Here is a 21,307-nt window from a genome sequence, read left to right on the forward strand (position 1 = left end):
TGTTCTGTAAAGTTTGTACATTGAAGTTGCCCCAGGCCTCTGTTTAGCCGGGTTGGGACAACACTCAGCTACAGGTAACATGAAGCTACAGGTAACATGAATTATCAGACAATAGGCACTAAAACGCTGGGGTAACTCAGCGGGACAGGCAGCATCTCTGGAGAGAAGGAATGGGTGACGTTTTCGGGTCGAGACCCTTCTCAAGTAGGGACTTGACCCGAAACGTCACCTATTCCTTCTCTCCAGAGGTGCTGCCTGTCCCGCTGAGTTACTCCAGCACTTTGTGTCTGTCTTCGGTTTAAACCAGCGTCTGCAGTTCCTTCCTATGGATTATCAGACCTTGCTTTCAGGAAACTCACTTCAAATTACAGAGTTTAAAAAAAACTCTCTCCAGCTCCCCCTAGAAACACTGCCAGTTATTTCATCTCTGGTTACCCCAACCCCTGCTGATGGAAATCATTTCTTTTGATTTACGCTGTCAAGTGAACGGAATTAAATCAGGAACAGTCCACAGATTAGCAGCAATATTCCATTTTATAAATGCAATCAAAAAAGAAACTCGTTTCTCACAAGCCTGACATATCCTTCCGAAAAAAGGCACAAAAATCAGACATTGGAACCCTGAATAAATTAGTTTGCCCGGAGAGCAACATTCAGAATATTGTTTTTTGTAGTGGAAATATAATTTGGCTCATCAATGTCCTTCGCGCCCCACGCGGGCAAAAAGCAGCTGCCCTCTTGTGCTTCGGACGGCGGTCACGGAATGACCCCGTGCTTGCGGCCAACGTCCAGGAAGGCCTGCACGCACCGGTCGATGTCCTGGTCGCTGTGGGAGGCCGAGATCTGCACACGGATCCGGGCTTTGCCCTTGGGAACGACGGGGAAACTGAAGCCGATCACGTAGATACCTGAGGGCAGAGCAGCAGCGGGTTAAACAGCGGCGACAGAGCGTTCCCAACAGAGGCTCGCCATCACGTCCCCGCGATACGGGACCGACCGGGATAACGCAGGATGAGCGTTTGACGGCACTCGCTGGAGTTTAGAAGCATGCGGGGGGGGGGGGACATCAATGAAACTTACCGAATAGTGAAAGGGTGGATGTGGAGAGGATGTTACAAGAAGAGATAGATACATTTTTGAAAGCACGTATTTAGAACCAGGGAGACCTGGCAGGAGAGGAGTTGGGCCTTGGTTAGAGTCGTGATGATTGCGTTGAATGGTAGGACAGGCTTGAGGGGCTGAGCGGCCCTGCATCGCTCCCGTTGCTCAGTGTTGGCAGCTCAGTGGATGTCGCAGGAACACCAGTTGCCACCTTGGACGGTTCAACAAGGAGGACAGGACCTCTAGGAACCTTGGCCTGGGCCACTGACTCAGCCAGGAGCTGGCGAGCCGACGGGAACAACAAGGGCTGCAGTGAGACCCAGTGCCCCCGCACTGCGCCCACAAGCCCGGCCTCCTGCCCTGCCCTGCCCCTTACCTCGTTGCAACATGTCCTCAGCCATAGCGGATGCCAGCCGGGCATCGCCCAACATCACCGGGCAGATGGGGTGGTCCATGCCACCGATGGAGAATCCTGCAGCCGTCATCTGACTGCGGAATCTGCACAAAACAGCAAAGAGCCCAATCACAAATCATTCACATAGGAGCAGAATTAGGCCATTCAGCACATCAAGTCCACTCCGCCATTCAATCGCGGCTGATCTATCTCTCCCTCTCAACCTCAATCTCCTGCCTTCTCCCCATAACCCTTGTCCCCAGCACCCGTAATGATCAAGAATCTGTCAATCTGCGCTTCAAATATTCCCAAATGACGGCCGCCACAGCCGTCTGTGGCAATGAATTCCGCAGATTCACCACCCTCTGACAAAAGAAACTCCTCCTCGCCTCCTTCCCATGGGTACTCCCTTTTATTCTGAGGCTGTGCCCTGGAATCTCCCACCAGTGGAAACATACACTCTATCCAGGTCTTCCACATTCCTGCCAACACTTGTGTGACCTCTGGGCCCCCAGTAACACTGCGGCCTCTCCCCCCCTTCCAATTTCCCTGGGGCTCCCCCCCCCTCCTCATCCTCCCCTGAGCCCACCTTGCCTGCCATCCCCGACACCCCCTCCCCCCCCCCATCACCCCCTTCCTCCAATCTTGCCCATCCATCCTCCCCTCCACTGACCGATGAGAAGTTTAAAGGAGACTAGACCATTGGGCCCATTCCGGTCCTGCATTGATGCAGCACTCTCTCATCCCCCCCTCCCCTCTCCCCGTTCCCTCCCCCCTTATCCTCCCACCTCCCTCCCCCCCTAGGAGATAGATTTAAACTTTAAAATGTGAATAACTTTAAAAATATAACACCGATTTCAATGAAACTTCTTCCACTGGCACCAAAGGGACGACGGTGAGTAAGGTGGGCCTAGAATTGTCGAGCTATCGCGTACCGTTCTGGCTGTAGTTCAGGTACAAACAAACAAACGATAGTTTTAGTATATAGATAGATGGGCCCAAACCTCGTTGGGTTCCCATTGTGATGTGGGTAAATCACTTTTTTTCCCCTTTAAAATAAATGGATTTTTTAAAAGAAATCAAATAAATGTCAATGAAAATCACGTTTTTTCTTTAAAATAAATGTTTTTTTTTTAAAAGAAATTAAATGAATGTCAATGAAAATCACGTTTTTTCTTTAAAATAAATGGCGCATTTTTTTGTTAAAAATAACACAAATCTCAATGAAAATCGTGTTTTTTCTGTCAAATAAATGGCTTTTTAAAATAAACAAATCTCAACGAAAATCGTGTTTTTCTTTAAAGTAAATGCCTTTAAAAAAATAAAAATTAAAGGGGATTTGTGGGGCAAATTTTACAAATTATGTCGAGTCGCAGTGGAGTCAGATACCGTGGTTGCGTCTGAGATTTTGGAAAGGTATGGAAACACTGCCGATGCCGTCAGTCTCTGCGTAAAGCCTCCCCCCCGGCCTCTCCCCTCATCCCGGGACACCCTCCTCACCCCCTCCCCCCTTCCTGGCACACTCCCCTCCACCACTCAGCACTCTCCCCTCCACCACACCCTCCCCCCACCCATCCACGACAGGGAAAGCAACACAGATTTGTTTGGGAATAAAATTCTCCCGACAAGATCCACAAATTCTGGCAGGGGAACGATTCCCAAGGCAGGAGATTGCCTTCTGGCAGGAGGCTGGCTGGGCGGCATGGTTGCGTGGCGATAGAGTTGCTGCCTTACAGCGCCAGAGACCCGGTTCCATCCCGACTACGGGTGCTGTCTGCACGGAGTTTGCACGTTCTCCCAGTGACCGCGTGGGTTTACTCCGGTATGGTCCCACATTCCAAAGACGTGCGGGTTTGTGGGATAATTGGCTTCTGTAAACTGTCCCCAGTGTGTGTGTGTGTGTGTGTGTGTGTGTGTGTGTGCACAAAATGCTGGAGTAACTCAGCAGGTCAGGCAGCATCTCAGGAGAGAAGGAATGGGTGACGTTTCGGGTCGAGATCCTTCTTCAGACTGAAGAAGGGTCTCGTCCTGAAACGTCACCCATTCCTTCTCTCCTGAGATGCTGCCTGACCTGCTGAGTTACTCCAGCATTTTGTGAATAAATACCTTCGATTTGTACCAGTATCTGCAATTATTGTCTTATACTACCAGCGTGTGTGTGTGGATCAGTGCTAATGTACGGGGCGGTGGCTGGCCGATGCAGACACGGCCTCCAGCAAAGGCCTCCAGCTCCTCGATGTTAGGCCGCAGTGCGGACGGTGATACGATACGGAAAAAAAATCGCATCTCCGTCAAGGTACGAGATTTTCTAAAGATTCCCCCAACCACCCCCCACATAAAATAAGCTAAAGAACACTAAAAACCATACATTTAACACATACTATCAAACAACAAAGAACGAAGGGGCAGACAGACTGTTGGCAAGGCAGCCATTGCTGGCGCCACCCGGTGGTTTACATAAATGGTGTTAAGGGTTCTTCCATTAACTGAATACTTTCCCCTTACATTTAACCGTCCCAAAGTGCATCGCACTTACCCAGATTAAACACCAAAGGGCCCGTTGCCGCTCTGAACCTTCAACAAGAGAAAGACCGACCTACCGCTTGGTCTTAGATGCCATGGTCTGGGCAATGTCATTGCTGTCCATCAGCATGTCCAGGGCCTTGGAGGCACACCCGACCACGGGAGGGGGCAGCGTGTTGGAGAAGAGGTACGGCCGGGAGCGCTGGCGCAGCAGGTCCACCACTGCCTTGGGTCCAGTGGTGTAGCCACCTTGGGAACAGACGGCACGTCAATGACTGCGGTAATGGTGCAGCCACAGTAAAGGGGCGCTACACCCACTGGGTCCGAGCCCAGACCCAGCAACTGCTCCTCGAATTAGTCCACAAGATCGCCACCTTCAGGCTGCCCCGGCATCCCCCTCTCTCTCTCTCCCTCTCTCTCTCTCTCTCTCTATCTCCCCATCCCTCCCCCACCCAAGTCGCACCAGCTTCTCTTTTTCACAAAAAGGAAACAATGGCTTTTTTCCTTTATCATCGTTACTTTTTTTGCCTATCTTTCATTCATTATTCTTTATCTCTCTACATCATCGTCTATATCTCTCGTTTCCCTTATCCATAACCAGTCTGAAGAAGGGTCTCGACCCGAAACGTCGCCCATTCCTTCTCTCCAGAGATGCTGCCAGTTACTCCAGCTTTGTGTATCTATCCTCTGTTTAAACCAACATCTGCAGTTCCTTCCTACACCGCCACAAGCAACATGTTCACCTACTGTGCTCATGTCTGGTCATCATCGGCGGTCACTCGAAGGGAGTATGGCTGTCCTCTCCATTGGATTCCCTTTATGGAGGACGCCTGTGCGTGACTTTGTTTAACGTGGGGAGACTGGTGCACAGACAGCCACCATACGGTCCTTGACTGATCTGGGTCAGGATCCAGTGGCGTGGAGTCCAAGACGACCGGGGACCCTTTTCTGCTGCAGCCTTCATCCATCCACCTTCCCAACCGTTGAGACGCTCCACTAAAGTCAGCCATCATCCTCCGCCTGTTCCACCGTTGAGGTCTTGGTCGGATCGCTCTTTGTCAGGGACCTCCCCCTCGACCTTACCGCCATGGGTGACCCTACCAGGAGCGTTGCTCCAGACAGCATCGCTCTCAGGATCTCAGGACCACGCAAGCTTCCCCGCCACGACAAGGTGACAATCCACGGGGAAGTCATGTCTGGTGTGATGGATTTGATGGACGGGATGCACTTTACTGGATCTCTGCAAACGTGAAGATCGAGGAACCATCGGACAATGTGACAGCGTAGCTGGGGCAGGTGGCCAGGTTGGACCAAAGGTTTGCACACTATACAACTCTATGATGCACCACTTTGTGCATTGAGAAGTCTCTCCTGAACTCACTACTGGATCGGTGAGCAATTACCTATTTCCTCACCACCCCCCCCCCCAAGTCAGATTCCATCTTGAAATCCTTATCCAGTCCTCGCTGATCCGACAGAGCTTCAGATTGATTCTAATGATTAATACCAATAGGTTAGTGTCACGACCAAAGTCACTACTAAAGTCTTTAGTCAGAGCTTGGTGTGTCTGTGGAATTTATTGCTGCAAATGGCTGTGGAGGCCAAGTCAGTGGATATTTTTTAAGGCGGAGATCGACAGATTCTTGATTATTGCGGGTGTCAGAGGTAACGGGGAGAAGGCAGCAGAATGGGGTTGAGAGGGAAGGATAGATCAGCCACGAGTAGACCTAATGGGGGCAAATGGCCTAACTATGTTCCTCGAACTTATGACTAAGTCCTGACAAAGCTTCTACCATCATCTTTCTCTGCACATCTGTGCCACGAGGCAGAGACAGGCAGAACTCCACGTGCGGTCTGACCAAAGATAGACACAAAACACTGGAGCAACTCAGCGGGTCGGGCAGCATCTCTGGAGAGAAGGAATGGGTGAAGTTTCGGGTTGGGACCCTCCGTCAGGGTCCCAACCTAACCAATTCCTCATATGTTGCAAAACATACTTGGCTTATAGAAACACGGAAACATAGAAAACAGGTGCAGGAGTTGGCCATTCGGCCCTTCAAGCCAGCACCGACATTCATTGTGATCATGGGTGATCATCCACAATCAGTAACCTGTGCCCAACTTCTCCCCGTATCTCTTGATTCCACTAGCCGCCGGAGCTCTATCTAACTCTCTCTTAAATTCATGCAGTGAATTGGCCTCCACTGCCCTCTGTGGCAGAGAATTCCACAAATTCACAACTCTCTGGGTGAAAAAGTTCCTTTCTCACCTCAGTTTTAAATGGCCTCCCCTTTATTCCAAGACAATAGACAATAGGTGCAGGAGGAGGCCATTCGGCCCTTCGAGCCAGCACCGCCATTCAATGTGACCATGGCTGATCATTCTCAAACAGTACCCCGTTCCAGCCTTCTCCCCATATCCCCTGACTCCGCTATCCTCAAGAGCTCTATCTACCTCTCTCTTGAATGCATTCAGAGAATTGGCCTCCGCTGCCTTCTGAGGCAGAGAATTCCACAAATTCACAACTCTCTGACTGAAAAAGTTTTTCCTCATCTCCGTTCTAAATGGCCAAACCCCTTATTCTTAAACTGTGGCCCCTGGTTCTGGACTCCCCCAACATTGGGACCATGTTTCCTGCCTCTAACGTGTCCAACCCCTTAATAATCTTATACGTTTCGATAAGATCCCCTCTCGTCCTTCTAAATTCCTGTGTATACAAGCCTAGTCGGCCCCTGGTTCTGGACTCCCCTCAACAACATAATAAAGAATGATTATGATTATGATCTCCAACTCATCGTGCCCCAGCCTCACAGCCTTCCTCACCTGCTGCTCCACCCAATGCCTTGCCCAGAGTGGAGTTGATGATGTGGACCCGGTCCATCACTCCCAGCAGCTCGTCCGTCCCCCTGCCCCAGAGAAAGGAACAACATTTCACTCAGTCTTTCACAATTTTTTTTAAACTTTCACTTTTTCGCTCAAGTCAATCACTTTTACTTTCATAAATTCACCTGGATTTCTGATTCATATCGTGAAATGGTATCCGTGGTGCCAGGGCGAGTGGGCTGGGAACAGAGCATATTCTTGTGTCGAAGGTCGACACGAAATGCCGGAGTAACTCAGCGGGTCAGGCAGCATCTCGGGAGAGAAGGAATGGGTGACGCTTCGGGTCGAGACCCTTCGAAGGGGCTGTGGAGGCCAAGTCAGTGGATAGTTTTCAAGTTGGAGATCGACAGATTCTTGATTAGAACGGGTGTCAGGGGAGAAGGCAGGAGAATGGGGTTGAGAGGGAAAAATAGACCAGCCATGATTAAATGGTGGAGTGGACTTGATGGGGCGAATGGCCTAATTCTGCTTCTAGAACTGATGAGCATGCATCAGTGATAGTCAACAAACAATACCCTGCAGCAGTGACATTACCACTGACGCGACCTGCTGAGTTACTCCAGCATTTTGTGAATAACTGACCCGAGGAAGGGCTGGGGCAAATAACAAGAAAATACAAAATGTTGTGGAAGTTGTGCTGACTTTTTCCTTTAAAGATGGCCGCCTGCTTCTCCTCCCCTCTTCCCCCACCCCACCCCAAGGTCAGATTCAGTCCAGAACAACAATTGGCTTGGGATGATTACGGAAAGCATGTCACGCCTTGGGAAGGGGGGGGAAAGATTTGATAGGAATCTGAGGGATGGATAACCTTTTCACACAAAGGGCGGTGGGTGTATGGAACGAGCTGCCAGAGGAGGTAGTTGAGGCAGGGACTATCCCAACGTTTAAGGATGGATAGGACAGGTTTGGAGGGATATGGGACAAAGCTGGGTGGCAGTGTGAACATGGCACAATGCTGGGTGGCAGTGCGAACTGCGAAGAGGATTCTCTGCCACACAGAGCAGTGGAGGCCAAATCACTGGATGGAGTTAAGAGAGAGTTAGACAGAGCTCCAGGGGCTAGCGGAATCAACGGGTATGGGGAGAAGGCAGGCATGGGTTACTGATTGTGGATGGCGGTGCTGGGTCGAAGGGCCGAATGGCCTCCTCTTGCACCTACTTTCTATGTTTCCATGTTTCTATTTGCCAAGTATGTTTTGCGACATACGAGGAATGTTTCTATGTTTCTAAACGCGGGCACGTTGGACTAGTGTAACTGGGACATGTTGGCCGGTGTGGGCAAGTTGGACTAGTGTAACTGGGACATGTTGGCCGGTGTGGGCAAGTTGGACTAGTGTAACTGGGACATGTTGGCCGGTGTGGGAAAGTTGGACTAGTGTAACTGGGACATGTTGGCCGGTGTGGGCAAGTTGGACTAGTGTAACTGGGACATATTGGCCGGTGTGGGCAAGTTGGACTAGTGTAACTGGAACATGTTGGCCGGTGTGGGCAAGTTGGACGAGTGTAACTGGGACATGTTGGCCGGTGTGGGCAAGTTGGACTAGTGTAACTGGGACATGTTGGCCGGTGTGGGGAAGGTTGGGCCGAAGGGCCTGTTTCCATGCTGTATCAAGGTACGGCTCTACCTTTACAGGTGTCCTCTATCACTCTACAAGCATCGTCCACCTGTTCGCCTCCAGACCCACGCACGTGTTGGGTGGATGGGGAGGGCAAGGAGCAGAGGCACGTGCGCGGCTCCCTACCGTCCATTGGCTCCCATGAAGCCGGTGGCGTGGCATTCGTCAATGAAGACCAGGGCGTCGTACTTGTCCGACAGGTCACATATCTCTTTCAGCGGAGCCACGTCGCCGTCCATGGAGAAAACCCCGTCGGTGACTATCAGGCGGATCCTGTGCTTCTGCAAGTGAACGCCAGAGAATTTACAGAGTCCCACCCGACCAGACCACCCAGCGCCCCTGACCCGCACACGACTGCCAACCCCGACCAGACCACCCAGCGCCCCTGACCCACACACGACTGCCAACCCCGACCAGACCACCCAGCGCCCCTGACCCACACACGACTGCCAACCCCGACCAGACCACCCAGTGCCCCTGACCCACACACGACTGCCAACCCCGACCAGACCACCCAGCGCCCCTGACCCACACACGACTGCCAACCCCCCTTCCCACCATCGCCACCACCCCCCTGCATCTGCACCCGGCCCCCCTTCAAAGGGCGCATGTCCCTCAACCCAAACGGCTCTTTTGGGAGCAAGGTCGACTTTATAATAACGGCTGCAATTTGACAGGTATTTCATGATTTGTAAAGTAGTTTTAGTTGACCAACGTTAACGGGCAAAAGTCTCTGGCCCAGAGCATATTTAATATGGACAAGCTTTATAGAGACTTACAGCATGGAAACATATCCCTCGGCCCAACTCGTTTAGGCCGACCGGCAGGCTCAGTCCGTATAAATGTAAGGCTTCTTCACCTCTTCACAGCTCCCAGAGTAAAGAGCTGCCCTCTGAATCTCAAACTGGACTGCGACATGATTGAATAGCAGAGTAGACTCGATGGGCGGAATTCTGCTCCTGTGTCTTATGATCTAACCGATCCCAGGCAAAGTCTGGATTTCGAATGTAACTAAGGTTCGCACGGTGGCGCAGCAGTGGAGTTGCTGCCTTTCAGTCCCAGAGACCCGGGTCTTAAGGGGTTGGACAGGCTAGATGCGGGAAGATTGTTCCCGATGTTGGGGAAGTCCAGAACCAGGGGTCACAGCTTAAGGATAAGGGGGAAGTCTTTTAGGACCGAGATGAGAAAACATTTCTTCACACAGAGTGGTGAGTCTGTGGAATTCTCTGCCACAGAAGGTAGTTGAGGCCAGTTCATTGGCTATATTTAAGAGGGAGTTAGATGTGGCCCTTGTGGCTAAAGGGATCAGGGGGTATGGAGAGAAGGCAGGTACGGGATACTGAGTTGGATGATCAGCCATGATCATATTGAATGGCAGTGCAGGCTCAAAGGGTCGAATGGCCTACTCCTGCACCTATTTTCTATGTTTCTATCCTACACTCACTGTTCATTGAAACTTCCTTTGTATCTTCCAAGTCCAGATAAAGGCAGTAATGAAGAGGTGCCAGCAAGCGAGAGGGGGATGCAGGCGAGGAGAGGCAGGTGGAGGCGGGTTTGAAGGACACAACACAGGTTGTCATTGGAAGTGGTTAAAATTGGAAGAGATATTGACACGGAATGGAATAAACAGGTAGCTGCTCACAATGAGGTGACGCGGGGATTCAGCAGGGATAATGGATTTGAAGGATTCTGCTTGAGCACAGCGGCACATTCAGGCAGGGGATGCAAGAGCAAGGAAGAGTTTGGAACCAAATGGGAGGAGAGAGAGTGGGAGGGGAGAGTGGGAGGAGAGAGTGGGAGGAGAGAGTGGGAGAGAGAGAGTGGGAGAGAGAGAGTGGGAGGGGAGAGGGGAAGAGAGAGAGTGGGGGGAGAGAGTGGGGGGAGAGAGTGGGAGGAGAGAGAGTGGGAGGAGAGAGAGTGGGAGGAGAGAGAGTGGGAGGAGAGAGAGGGGGAGGGGAGAGAGTGGGAGGAGAGAGTGGGAAGGAGAGAGAGAGTGGGAGGAGAGAGAGAGTGGGAGGAGAGAGAGAGTGGGAGGAGAGAGAGAGTGGGAGGAGAGAGAGAGTGGGAGGAGAGAGAGAGAGAAAGAGAGGAGGAGGAGAGAGTGGGGGGAGAGAGTGGGAGGAGAGAGTGGGAGAGAGTGGGAGAGAGTGGGAGAGAGTGGGAGGAGAGAGAGAGTGGAAGGAGAGAGAGAGGGGGAGGAGAGAGAGGGGGAGGAGAGAGAGGGGGAGGAGAGAGAGGGGGAGGAGAGAGAGGGGGAGGAGAGAGAGGGGGAGGAGAGAGAGGGGGAGGAGAGAGAGGGGGAGGAGAGAGAGGGGGAGGAGAGAGAGGGGGAGGAGAGAGAGGGGGAGGAGAGAGAGGGGGAGGAGAGAGAGGGAGGAGAGAGAGAGGGGGAGGAGAGAGAGGGGGAGGAGAGAGAGGGGGAGGAGAGAGAGGGGGAGGAGAGAGAGGGGGAGGAGAGAGAGGGGGAGGAGAGAGAGGGGGAGGAGAGAGAGAGGGGAGGAGAGAGAGAGGGGGAGGAGAGAGAGAGAGAGAGAGGGGGAGAAGAGAGATTGGGAGGAGAGAGAGTGGGAGGAGAGAGAGTGGGGGACCTTTAGTTAACAGTCCAGTGCTTCTTAAACTGGTGAATGGTTCACCCAAGGGTGCATGAAACTAGAGGAGTGCATGAAGGGTGAATGACTTAATAAATATAAAATTATACACAAGGGGGAATAAAACAAAAATTACCCAAAAAAGTAAGAAAATTTAGTCGAGGGTAAATTAAATTTTGCGATAAAGACTCAAGGGTGAATGAGTTTAAAGGGTCTGTCCCACTTAGGTGATGTTAAGGCGACTGCTGGCGACTAGGCTGTCACCGACAGTTCTCCGGGGTGTCGCGGCCATGATCGTGAGGAATCTTCAAAGAATTGTAGAGGATCTCGGCGCGTCGCTGAGAAATTGTCCGGATCGAAATCTCTCGGGGACAGCTGGCTCGTCGCCAGGTATCGTAGCTTATTGCGGGCGCTGTCTGTCGTGCGCTGTCTGTCGTACGCTGTCCCCAGGTTTGCTAGGTTGTCGCAGATGCATTTAGAAGCACGTAATATTAAATTAAGTACAGTCATTTGAAGATACCAGAAAACACTTGCGTTTAACCAATTTATTTACCGTCACGACATTTGACAGGGAGATTGGAGGCGACAGTTTGATGGTCATTTTCGCGATGTTTATGGCCATCAGCGATTACTTTTAAAGTAGGCTCCCAACCCAGATATGCAACCCAGAAACCAGATGTGCATCTCCTGTACATTTTCAAAGAATGCCCACACTCCGCACCAAAATTCCATTTAACCACGTTTAAAATTAAATTTCTTAATACTGCCATTAGTAAACCGGAAGTCAATCCTGTTTATGCCTTGTTACTGATGAAGCTTGGTTTTCAAGTAACCCAGGCAAGATGTTATACTTCAAAACTCTCAAGTAATTACAGACTTGTCAGTGATTTCAGCGAAAATTAGGACGCCGGAGAAGCATTGGTAAGCGTGGGAATTTCGCGATGTTTCCAAAGACGGTGTAATCTCTTAGCCAGGTGCTAGTTTCACAAAAAAAGCAACTTGTATCGACCTGACTCGGCATTGTCGTGGTCACTGTCGCGGTCATTGTCGTGGTCATTGTCGTCAGGTAAAAGAAAATTCCGGCGATCTGCTATGACTTTGACAGTCGCCGGCAGTCGCCTGAAAAATCGCCTAGGTGGGACAGGCCCTTAAGAAACACTGAGTTAACCCATGTGAGCCAGATGACTGCATATGCAAAGCACGGGGGGGCAAGCGTACGCAACATGGGTGTAGCTGTATCCATTTCTCATTTCTGTGTAATGCTTGTGCAAGCTCCAAGAGATTGCTCAATGGAGATAACAGATGCACAGCCAGTAGACCTGCTGCCTCCAGGGACCCTGGTTCAATCCCGGCCTCTGCTGCTTCCCCCTTCCCCACCCTGCCCATCACCCACACTCCCCCTTCCGCCAGTTCCCCTTCTTCCCATGGATTTCAAAGTTGTAAAGGTCAGTGGGTCATGCGGAAATTGCTTGGGCCGCAGTCTGGCGTCAGAATGCAATCAATGGAGGCAGCAGGCAGGTGACGGTGGTCTCCATCTTGTGATGAGTTACTCACAGGCAGGGTGTGTCAGAAACTCAACAGCCGCACAGAACTGGGGTGCAGTGGTCCTGTGACTCATCTTACACAAGCTTTACAGGAATATTGCTCGTTACTTCCCTTCCCTCCCCATGAACCCGATCAAAACCGTTCAGTTTAGCTCAGAGATACAGTACCCTTTGGCCCACCAACAAACATGCACGTCTTTGGGATGTGGGAGGAAACAGGAGCACCAGGAGAAAACCCACGGGGCCACCGGGAGAATGTAGACACTCCATGAACACAACACCCGCTGTCAGGGTCGAACACGGGCCTGTGGCGCTGTAAGGCAGCAGCTCCACCACCTTGTTCAGAAGCTAATCCAGGTTCACTCTATAACTGAAGTCCCTTGTGCTTGTCAGTCCCAGCATCCTTCCTGGAGGCTTGACATCATTCAGCAGTGTGTTTGTTGCCCAGTGATGCCTACAACATGCTGCTTCCACAGCTCGGACACTGCATGCCCCGAGTTCCATATTCATTTTGTTCAAAGATCTATACCACTATTTCATAGCACCTTCCAATATTTGTAAATGCGAACAAAATTATTAGAAGCAGGTGGTCCTTTTGTCACACCTGTTGCCTTAAAGGAGACCGACATTTTTACCTCATTGACATCTTCCTGCACCAACTCCCTTGCTTTCGATTATAAACCAAGATTCCAACATTACCCCCTTAGTTTAGATACAGCGTGGAAACAAGCCCTTCGGCCCACCGGGTCCGCGCCGACCATCGATCACCTGCACGCTAATTCAACGTTATCCCCGTTTCGCGTCTCACACACACGAGGGGCAATTTACAGAAATCAGTCAACAAACCTGCGCGTTTTTGGAATGTGGGAGAAAACCGGAGCACCCGGAGAAAACCCACGCCGTCACTGGGAGAACAGAACCATAAACTCCGCACAGACAGTACCCGGAGTCGGGGTCGCTGTGAGGCATCAATGTTACTGCTGTGCCACTGTGACAAGGGCAATCAGCAAGCCGGCAGGAACACAGCACCAGGGAGTAGCGGGTAACTCCAGGCAACATTTTACCTCTTGCCATCCGACCCAACACAAGAGTAATTCAACATTTTATTAACATTACTATTTTACATATTACAACACAGGAGACCATTCGGGCGATGTGTTCCTGATGGCCTCCTGTCGTGCAACCCCATTCGTATAGATCCCACTGCTGCTCACCTGTATCCCAGTCCTCTCTCAAATGCCCCTCGACTCCTCCTTGATTCTTTTACCGTTTACCTACACTAGGAACAGGCCACGGCAGCCAATTAACCTCTTTGAGGTGAGAGAGGACCACCCTCTCCTTCACGGAACATACAAACTCCACACGGACAGCAGCCGAGGTCAGAATCGCGTTGCGGCAGTACCTGAGCTTCCTGTAACTTGGCCTCCAGGTCAGCGAGGTCCAGGTGTTTGTAGCGGTACTTGTTGGCCTTGCACAGCCGGACCCCGTCGATGATCGACGCGTGGTTCAGCTCGTCGGAGAGGAGGGCATCCTCGGGCGTCAACAGGGCCTGCGGGAGGCAAGAGGACAGGACCTCAGGAGCTCGCCTCAGCGGCACCCAAACCCTCCGATCACCGGGCGACGGAGCTCGGACGAACACCGCAACTCACCGCACGACACAGTGGGCGAGAATCCAACTGCCCACCTGCAGAGCCCCAGTGAGAGGAGATCCCACAGGAGCTGATAGGTGGTGCTTACACCCACTGAGCCACCAGCCCTGCAACTTAGCATAGTTTAGAGATACAGCGCGGAAACAGGCCCATCAGCCCACCGAGCCCGTGCCGACCAGCGATCCCCACGCACTAAGACGATCCTACACACACCAGGGACAATTTACAATTTTTTACCAAAGCCAATTAACCTACAAATCTGTACGTCAGGGGGGGAAACCGGGGCTGCTGGAGGAAACCCACGTGGTCACAGGGAGAACGCACAAACTCCGTACAGACAAGCGCCCGTAGTCGGGATCCAACCCGGGTCCCTGGCGCTATAAGGCAGCAACTCGACTGCTGCGCCACTCCCAGACATCAGTCTGAAGAAGGGTCTCGACCCGAAACGTCACCCATTCCTTCTCTCCCGAGGTGCTGTCTGACCCCGCTGAGTTACTCCAGCATTTTGTGTCTACCGTCGATTTTAACCAGCATCTGCAGTTTTCTCCGACAGGTTACTTTGCAGTGTCCGCTTGCCTGCCCACTGCTGGTACACCTCAGATACACGCAAAGCCAACAGGTCCTCCTCGCCCCAAGCTAAACAGGTCCATGCAACTTGCACAAGTGAAACTCAGAAGGCAGTGCAGGCCAATTCTCTGAATGCATTCAAGAGGGAGCTAGATAGAGCTCTTAAGGACAGTGGAGTCAGGGGGTATGGGGAGAAGGCAGGAACAGGGTACTGATTGAGAATGATCAGCCATGATCACATTGAATGGCGGTGCTGGCTCAGAAGGGCCGAGTGGCCTACTCCTGCACCTATTGTCTACTGTCTACCTCCAGCCCCAGCTGTGGGGGATGTGGAACAATGACTTGTTGCATTTTGCCCATCAGACCCCTGACCCCACCCCCCCACACACCACCAGAGAACCCAGTTGAAGCATAAAGCCCACAGCACACCAGGTAGTTCACAGCCGAAGGAGCAGGGAGAGAAGCATATATGCCCACCTCAAAAATCCCAGCATTGGCATCAAAACAGCTGGCATAGAGGATGGCATCTTCCCTCTGGTGGAATTTAGCAATCTTGGCCTCGAGGTTCTTGTGCAGGTTCTGGGGACAAAAGCACAGACAGGGGGAGAGGTCAGCTCAGCAACCGCCTTTATTCTTCTTAGGTGTGCTCTCCGGTGAAATCTCCGAACATTCCTCAAGCAGCAAGCTCTCTCCTCCCAGGTTGTGGGTCCGGATCACAGGTGCGTGGTGCCAGGCTTTACATTACAGGTCAGCATCGATACTGAACCGGGGGGGGGGGGGAGATAGGGGGCACTCACGTTGAAAGTGGGACAAAGGGAAGGCAGGGAGAGAGGGGTCGTGCGTTCAGTGTGGAGAGGAAGGAGGGGAATTTAGGACGCAAAGTTGATGGGGGGGAGAGGAATGGTACAGGGTGAACGGAGGGGATGGGGGGGTAGGACACGTGGGTCTGGAGTGGACGGGAAGGGAAAGGGAGAATTTGGGAAGGGTCAAAGATTGCAGGGACAACCAGGGAGAGGGGAAGGAGAAAAGGAGAAAGAGAAAGTAGACACAAAATGCTGGAGTAACGCAGCGGGTCAGGCAGCATCTCTGGAGAGAAGGAACGGGTGACGTTTCGGGTCGAGACCTTTCTTCAGACTCAGTACTTCAGCCTGAAGAAGGGTCTCGACCCGAAACGTCACCCATTCCTTCTCTCCAGAGATGCTGCCTGACCCGCTGAGTTACTCCAGCATTTTGTGTCTACCTTCGATGTAAACCACCATCTGCAGTTCTTTCCTACACAAAGGAGAAAGAGATATGGGTGGGGGCAAAAGAGAGAATCGGGCGTGAGTGCGTGAAAGCTGGAGGGTGGGGGCATGAGGTGACAACACGAGGAGTGGTGTTGATCTGATGACATCCAACAGTGGCCCCAAGGGCTGTGGTCAGAACCTTGCATGAATCAGCCCATTGCTCGCGGCCCAGAAGACTCTCATTGGGTTCATAAGCGACTTCACCGGCTGTTATCAGGCAACTGAACCACCCTACCACAACCAGAGGGCAGTGCCGAACTCTATGGTGATCCTCGCACTATCCTTGATTGGATTTTGCTGGCTTCACCTTGCACTAAACGTTTTTCCCCTCATCCTGCATCCATGCACTGTAAATGGCTCGATTGCAATCATGTATTGTCTTTCCGCTGACCGGATAGCACCGCAACAAAAGCTTTTCACTGTACCGAGGTACACGTGACGATGAAATAAACTGAACTGAAGTTCTGAGTTGAGTCGGGTTCAGTTTGTTGTACTAATACAGTGAAAAGGTTTTGTTGCAGTGGAAAAACAGGAGCTGAATTAGGCCGTTTGGCCCATCAAGTCTACTCCACCATTCAATAATGGCTGATCTATCTTTCCCTCTCAGCCCCATTCTCCTGCCTTCTCCCCATAACCCCTGACACCCTTACTAATCAAGAATCTGTCAATCTCTGCCTTAAAAAATATCCATTGAATTGTACTGCTTAGCCGTCTGTGGCAATGAATTCCACAGATTCACCGCCCTCTGACTAAAGACATTCCTCCTCGTCTCCTTTCTAATGGTACGTCCTTTTATTCTGTGGCCTCTGGTTCTGGACTCTCCCGCTAGTGGAAACATCCTCTCCACAATGGGGTGATGACGTCGGGACTCTAGAGTGGCACCCAGTAATCTTGCTCCAACTCCAAGTCTTCTCATGGACTAACCTGAGTGCCACAGATGAATCGGACAGAACTTAGACCCGCTCCGTACTGATCAAGGGCTTCGATTCCCGACTGGATCACTGCCGGGTGGCTGGAGAGGCCCAGGTAGTTATTCGCACAGAAATTCAGAATGGCTGTGGAGGACGAGAAATTGGAACTGGTGATTAACGGATGGCCACGCAACGCTGGTGGAGAGAACGTGCTGCCCGATCATTCCCCAGCAGTCTGATCACCCTTCATACAGCCAAGAGGGTCGGTGCCCCCCCTCCATGACCTTCCCTGAGGGTCCAATCACCATTCATACACCCAAGAGGACCCCCCCTCCGTGACCTGCCCAAATGACGGAGCTTCACTGATCACACTGGCAGCCCGCTCCAGGTCAAGAGACCTCTTCACCGCCCACCAATTACGGTTAATTACCCAGTAATACATGCCCCCAACACACACTGCCCCAGCCAGTCCCCTCCCTCCCCTCACACTTATTGCCCTCCGCTCACTGACTACCCAACAAATGCTGTCCCCAAGACTGCTAGCCTTCCCAAAGAAGTACCATCTTCTGACAACTGCCCTCAATCTACCCAAGAACAAGTCAATAGTAGGAGCCTCTCAAGCCTGCCCCACCACTCCATGCCATGGCTGATCTACACTAGTACCATCTTCACTCTCCGTCACCCAACCTTTCCAATATTTTTCTCGATCCATCTCAAACCTACCTAATGATCTGGCCTTCACCGCAGACTCACTGCCCCGGAGAAAAGACATTTCTACACATCTCAGTTTCAATAACTGACCCCTTATTCTGTAGCTAGGTCCAATTGTTCATGACTCTCACACCAGTGAAAATGTCTCAATGTCCATCCTGACAAGCTCCCCAAGGACCTTCTGTCTGAATAAGGTCACCCCTCATTCTTCTAAGCTCCAAGCTGCCTAGCGTCTCCAGAAAGATCCCAGTCATCAGCCAGGTGCCTCTCCTTGGATGGCCTCCAATGCTCCTTTTATACAGAAGCAAATTTGTCAAAATGATTTGCATTTCATAAAATAACGTTGACTAGATTTGATTATATTGTCCTTTTTCTAAACTATCTCTTTACTTCCTCTTCTATTAGTGACTCTAGAAAACTGCCAACAATAGATGTCAAACTAAGGGCGGCACGGTGGCGCAGCGGTAGAGTTGCTGCCTCACAGCGCCAGAGTCCCGGGTTCGATCCTGACTACCGGCACTGTCTGTACGGAGTTTGTACGTTCTCCCCGTGACCTGCGTGGGTTTCCCCCGGGTCTTCCAGTTTCTTCCCAAACTCTAAAGACGCAAGAGGTTTGTAGGTTAATTGGCTTGGTAAAATTGTAAATGGTCCTTAGTGCGTGATAGCGTTAGTGTGCGGGGACCGATGGTCGGCGTGGACTCGGTGGGCCGAAGGACCAGTTTCTGTGCTGTATCTTTAAACTAAAATATCCGTCATTTCTTTGTTTCTTGTTACCAATTCACCAGCATCGCTCGTGGGAGGTCTCACACCCATTTTGTTTAATTAGTTTGTATTAGAGTTTACTACTCTAAAGTGCAGAAGTTTACTGGCACCGATACGCTCCGATATGAAACACTTGAACGAACAGAACACACAGAAAACAAAAGCTCCTAAGTGGCTGCTAATTGCAGCCCACAACAGGTGCCCACACACGACTAGCTGACCTCCAAACTAGCCCCTGGCGCGCTGCCATGCTCCCAGGACATTGGAACTTTACCTCGCGTTCCCGTTGAGTACTGGAAGTTCAGTACTGAACTGTGACAATCAGTCAGATGAAAGAACAGATTTAAACCATCAATCGTCGATGATCACATGTCAAACTGAGGAGCTCGCCAAAGCGCTGCAGAGGAAATTGGACACTGGCAGAGCAGCCAGCGAGACAGATATCCACCATACATCAGCCATGGCAGGGTTTGTATCTAGGGTCGCCAACTGTCGGGACATCACATATTTTGGGCTAAATTGGTTTGTCCCCCACGGGACCGCCCTTGCCCCGTATTAGTAGGGTTGCCAACTTCCTCACTCCCAAATAATGGGGATAAGGGTGTCGTCATCGCCCCGCGTGACCTCACCCAGCCAGCGGCCACGTGCTCCCGCCCCACCAATGGTGGAGCGGGAGCACGTGGCCGCTGGCTGGGTGAGGTCACGTGGGACGCAGGGCGCTGACGTCACCTTGTCCCGTATTTGGGAGTGAGAAAGTTGACAGCCCTATTTGTATCCCAAACCAATGGGTCCACATCAGATCCAATCTCTGTGAGAGTCAGTCAAGAGTCAAGATTCAAGATATCTTTATTTGTCATCTCTCCCTCTCTCCCCCCCCCCCTCCCTCTCTCCCCCCCCCCCCCCTCCCTCTCTCTCCCTCTCTCTCATTGTGCATACACACACACATCTTTTCAATCATTCCCATCTCACTAGTCTGCAGGACAAACAAGGAACCATGCAGCCTGCTGCACATCCAATGCAGAAACAGGGGCACCCCAACGTCAGTTAATAAGCTGAAGTACACCCCCTTCCCTCCACTCTCTCTCTCTCTCTCTCCCCTCCTCCTCCCCCCTCCTCCTCCCCCCTCGCTCTCTCTTCCCCCCGCTCTCTCTTCCCCCCACTCTCTCTCCCCACCCCCCCTCTCTCTCCCCACCCCCCCTCCTCTCTCCCCACCCCCTCCTCTCTCCCCACCCCCCTCTCTCTCCCCACCCCCCCACTCTCTCCCCACCCCCCCACTCTCTCCCCACCCCCCTCTCCTCTCTCTCCCCACCCCCCCCCCTCTCTCTCCCCACCCCCCCTCTCTCTCCCCACCCCCCCTCTCTCTCCCCACCCCCCCCCCTCTCTCTCCACCCCCCCCTCTCTCTCCCCACCCCCCCTCTCTCTCCCCACCCCCCCTCTCTCTCCCCACCCCCCCTCTCTCTCCCCACCCCCCCTCTCTCTCCCCACCCCCCCTCTCTCTCTCTCTCGCCCCCCCTCTCCCCCCTGGCCCGACCTACCTCCCTCGCTGCCCTGCACGTTGATGTGCGCTCCCTGGCGGGAGGTGATGATACGCTCGTTTTTCCAGGTGCCCGCTTCGCGGATGCGCTCCAGCTCGGCCTCCAGCACGGCGTTGAACCGCGCCAGGGCGCTGCGGGCCCGCAGGAGGCCGAGGCCGGGCCGCCACGCAGTCAACAGCGCGCGTCTGGACAACATGACAGCGCGGCGCCGGCCGCGGGCGGGGCTTAAGTAGACAGCGACGGGGGGCGGGGCCTGTGTCATTACCGATGGGGCGGAGCATCTGTCGTCACCTGTGAGGCGGGGCTAATGTCATCACCTATGGGGCGGGGCCAATATCGTCACCTTTGAGGCGGGACCAAGTCGTCACGACGGGGCGGGGCTAATATCGCCTGTGAAGGGGCGGGGCCAATGTCGTCTGCTATGGGGGCGGGGCCAAATCGTCACCTATGGGGCAGGGCCAATGTCGTCACCAACGGGGCGGGACCATAGTCGTCACCGACTGGGTGGGGCTAATATCGCCTGTGATGGGGCGGGGCCAAAGTCCTCACCGATGGGGAGGGTCCATTGTCGGCACCGACGGGGCGGGGCCAACGTCGCCAGTGATGGGGCGGGGCCAATGACGTCATAGAGGCGGGGCAGTGTCATCTGGGCCACTATTGGCAATGAACATTGATTTCTCCAAAATAGACACAAGATGCTGGAGTAACTCAGTGGGACAGGCAGCATCTCTGGAGAGAAGGAATGGGCGACGTTTCGTGTCGAGACCCTTCTTCAGAGTACTTCAAGTAAACACGGCATTCCCTGTATGCCGGGGTTACTTGAAATAGTCTGAAGAAGGGTCTCGACCTGAAATGTCACCCATTCCTTCTCCACTGCATGTCCCACTGAGTTACTCCAGCATTTTGTGTCTATCTTCAAGATCAAGTCAATGGATGTTTTTAAGGCAGACATAGATAGTACAGTCAATCAATTCTTGATTAGCACAGACGTCTGTGGAGGCCAAGTCAATGGATATTTTTATGGCGGAGATAGATAATAATAATAATAATAATAATGCATTACATTTATATAGCGCTTTTCAAACACTCAAAGACGCTTTACAGGGATTTCTAGAACATAGAGAATTGAATAAATAGATAAATAAATAAACGTACAGAAAAAGGAGACAGAAGGTGAGGTGACCTTCAGTGGTTGAAGGCAGTGCTGAACAGGTGAGACTTCAGTGATGTTTTGAATG

The 21,307-nt window shown here is 52.2% G+C and overlaps 1 protein-coding gene across 1 annotated transcript; it reads right to left on the reverse strand.

Moving 5' to 3' along the window:
* Window positions 1-515: 515 nt before the first annotated feature.
* Window positions 516-20,288, reverse strand: gcat (glycine C-acetyltransferase). The gene is made up of 9 exons (XM_078430359.1): window positions 20,070-20,288; window positions 17,075-17,205; window positions 15,342-15,443; window positions 14,051-14,197; window positions 8,643-8,797; window positions 6,842-6,924; window positions 4,096-4,267; window positions 1,478-1,599; window positions 516-908 (listed from the first exon to the last, which is right to left on the reverse strand). Exons 1-9 carry the CDS (start codon window positions 20,263-20,265, stop codon window positions 757-759), a joined length of 1,260 nt encoding a protein of 419 aa, XP_078286485.1. The 5' UTR covers window positions 20,266-20,288; the 3' UTR covers window positions 516-756.
* Window positions 20,289-21,307: the final 1,019 nt, after the last annotated feature.

This window comes from Rhinoraja longicauda, chromosome 40, assembly GCF_053455715.1.
Source record: "Rhinoraja longicauda isolate Sanriku21f chromosome 40, sRhiLon1.1, whole genome shotgun sequence".
Classification (NCBI taxonomy): domain Eukaryota; kingdom Metazoa; phylum Chordata; class Chondrichthyes; order Rajiformes; family Arhynchobatidae; genus Rhinoraja; species Rhinoraja longicauda.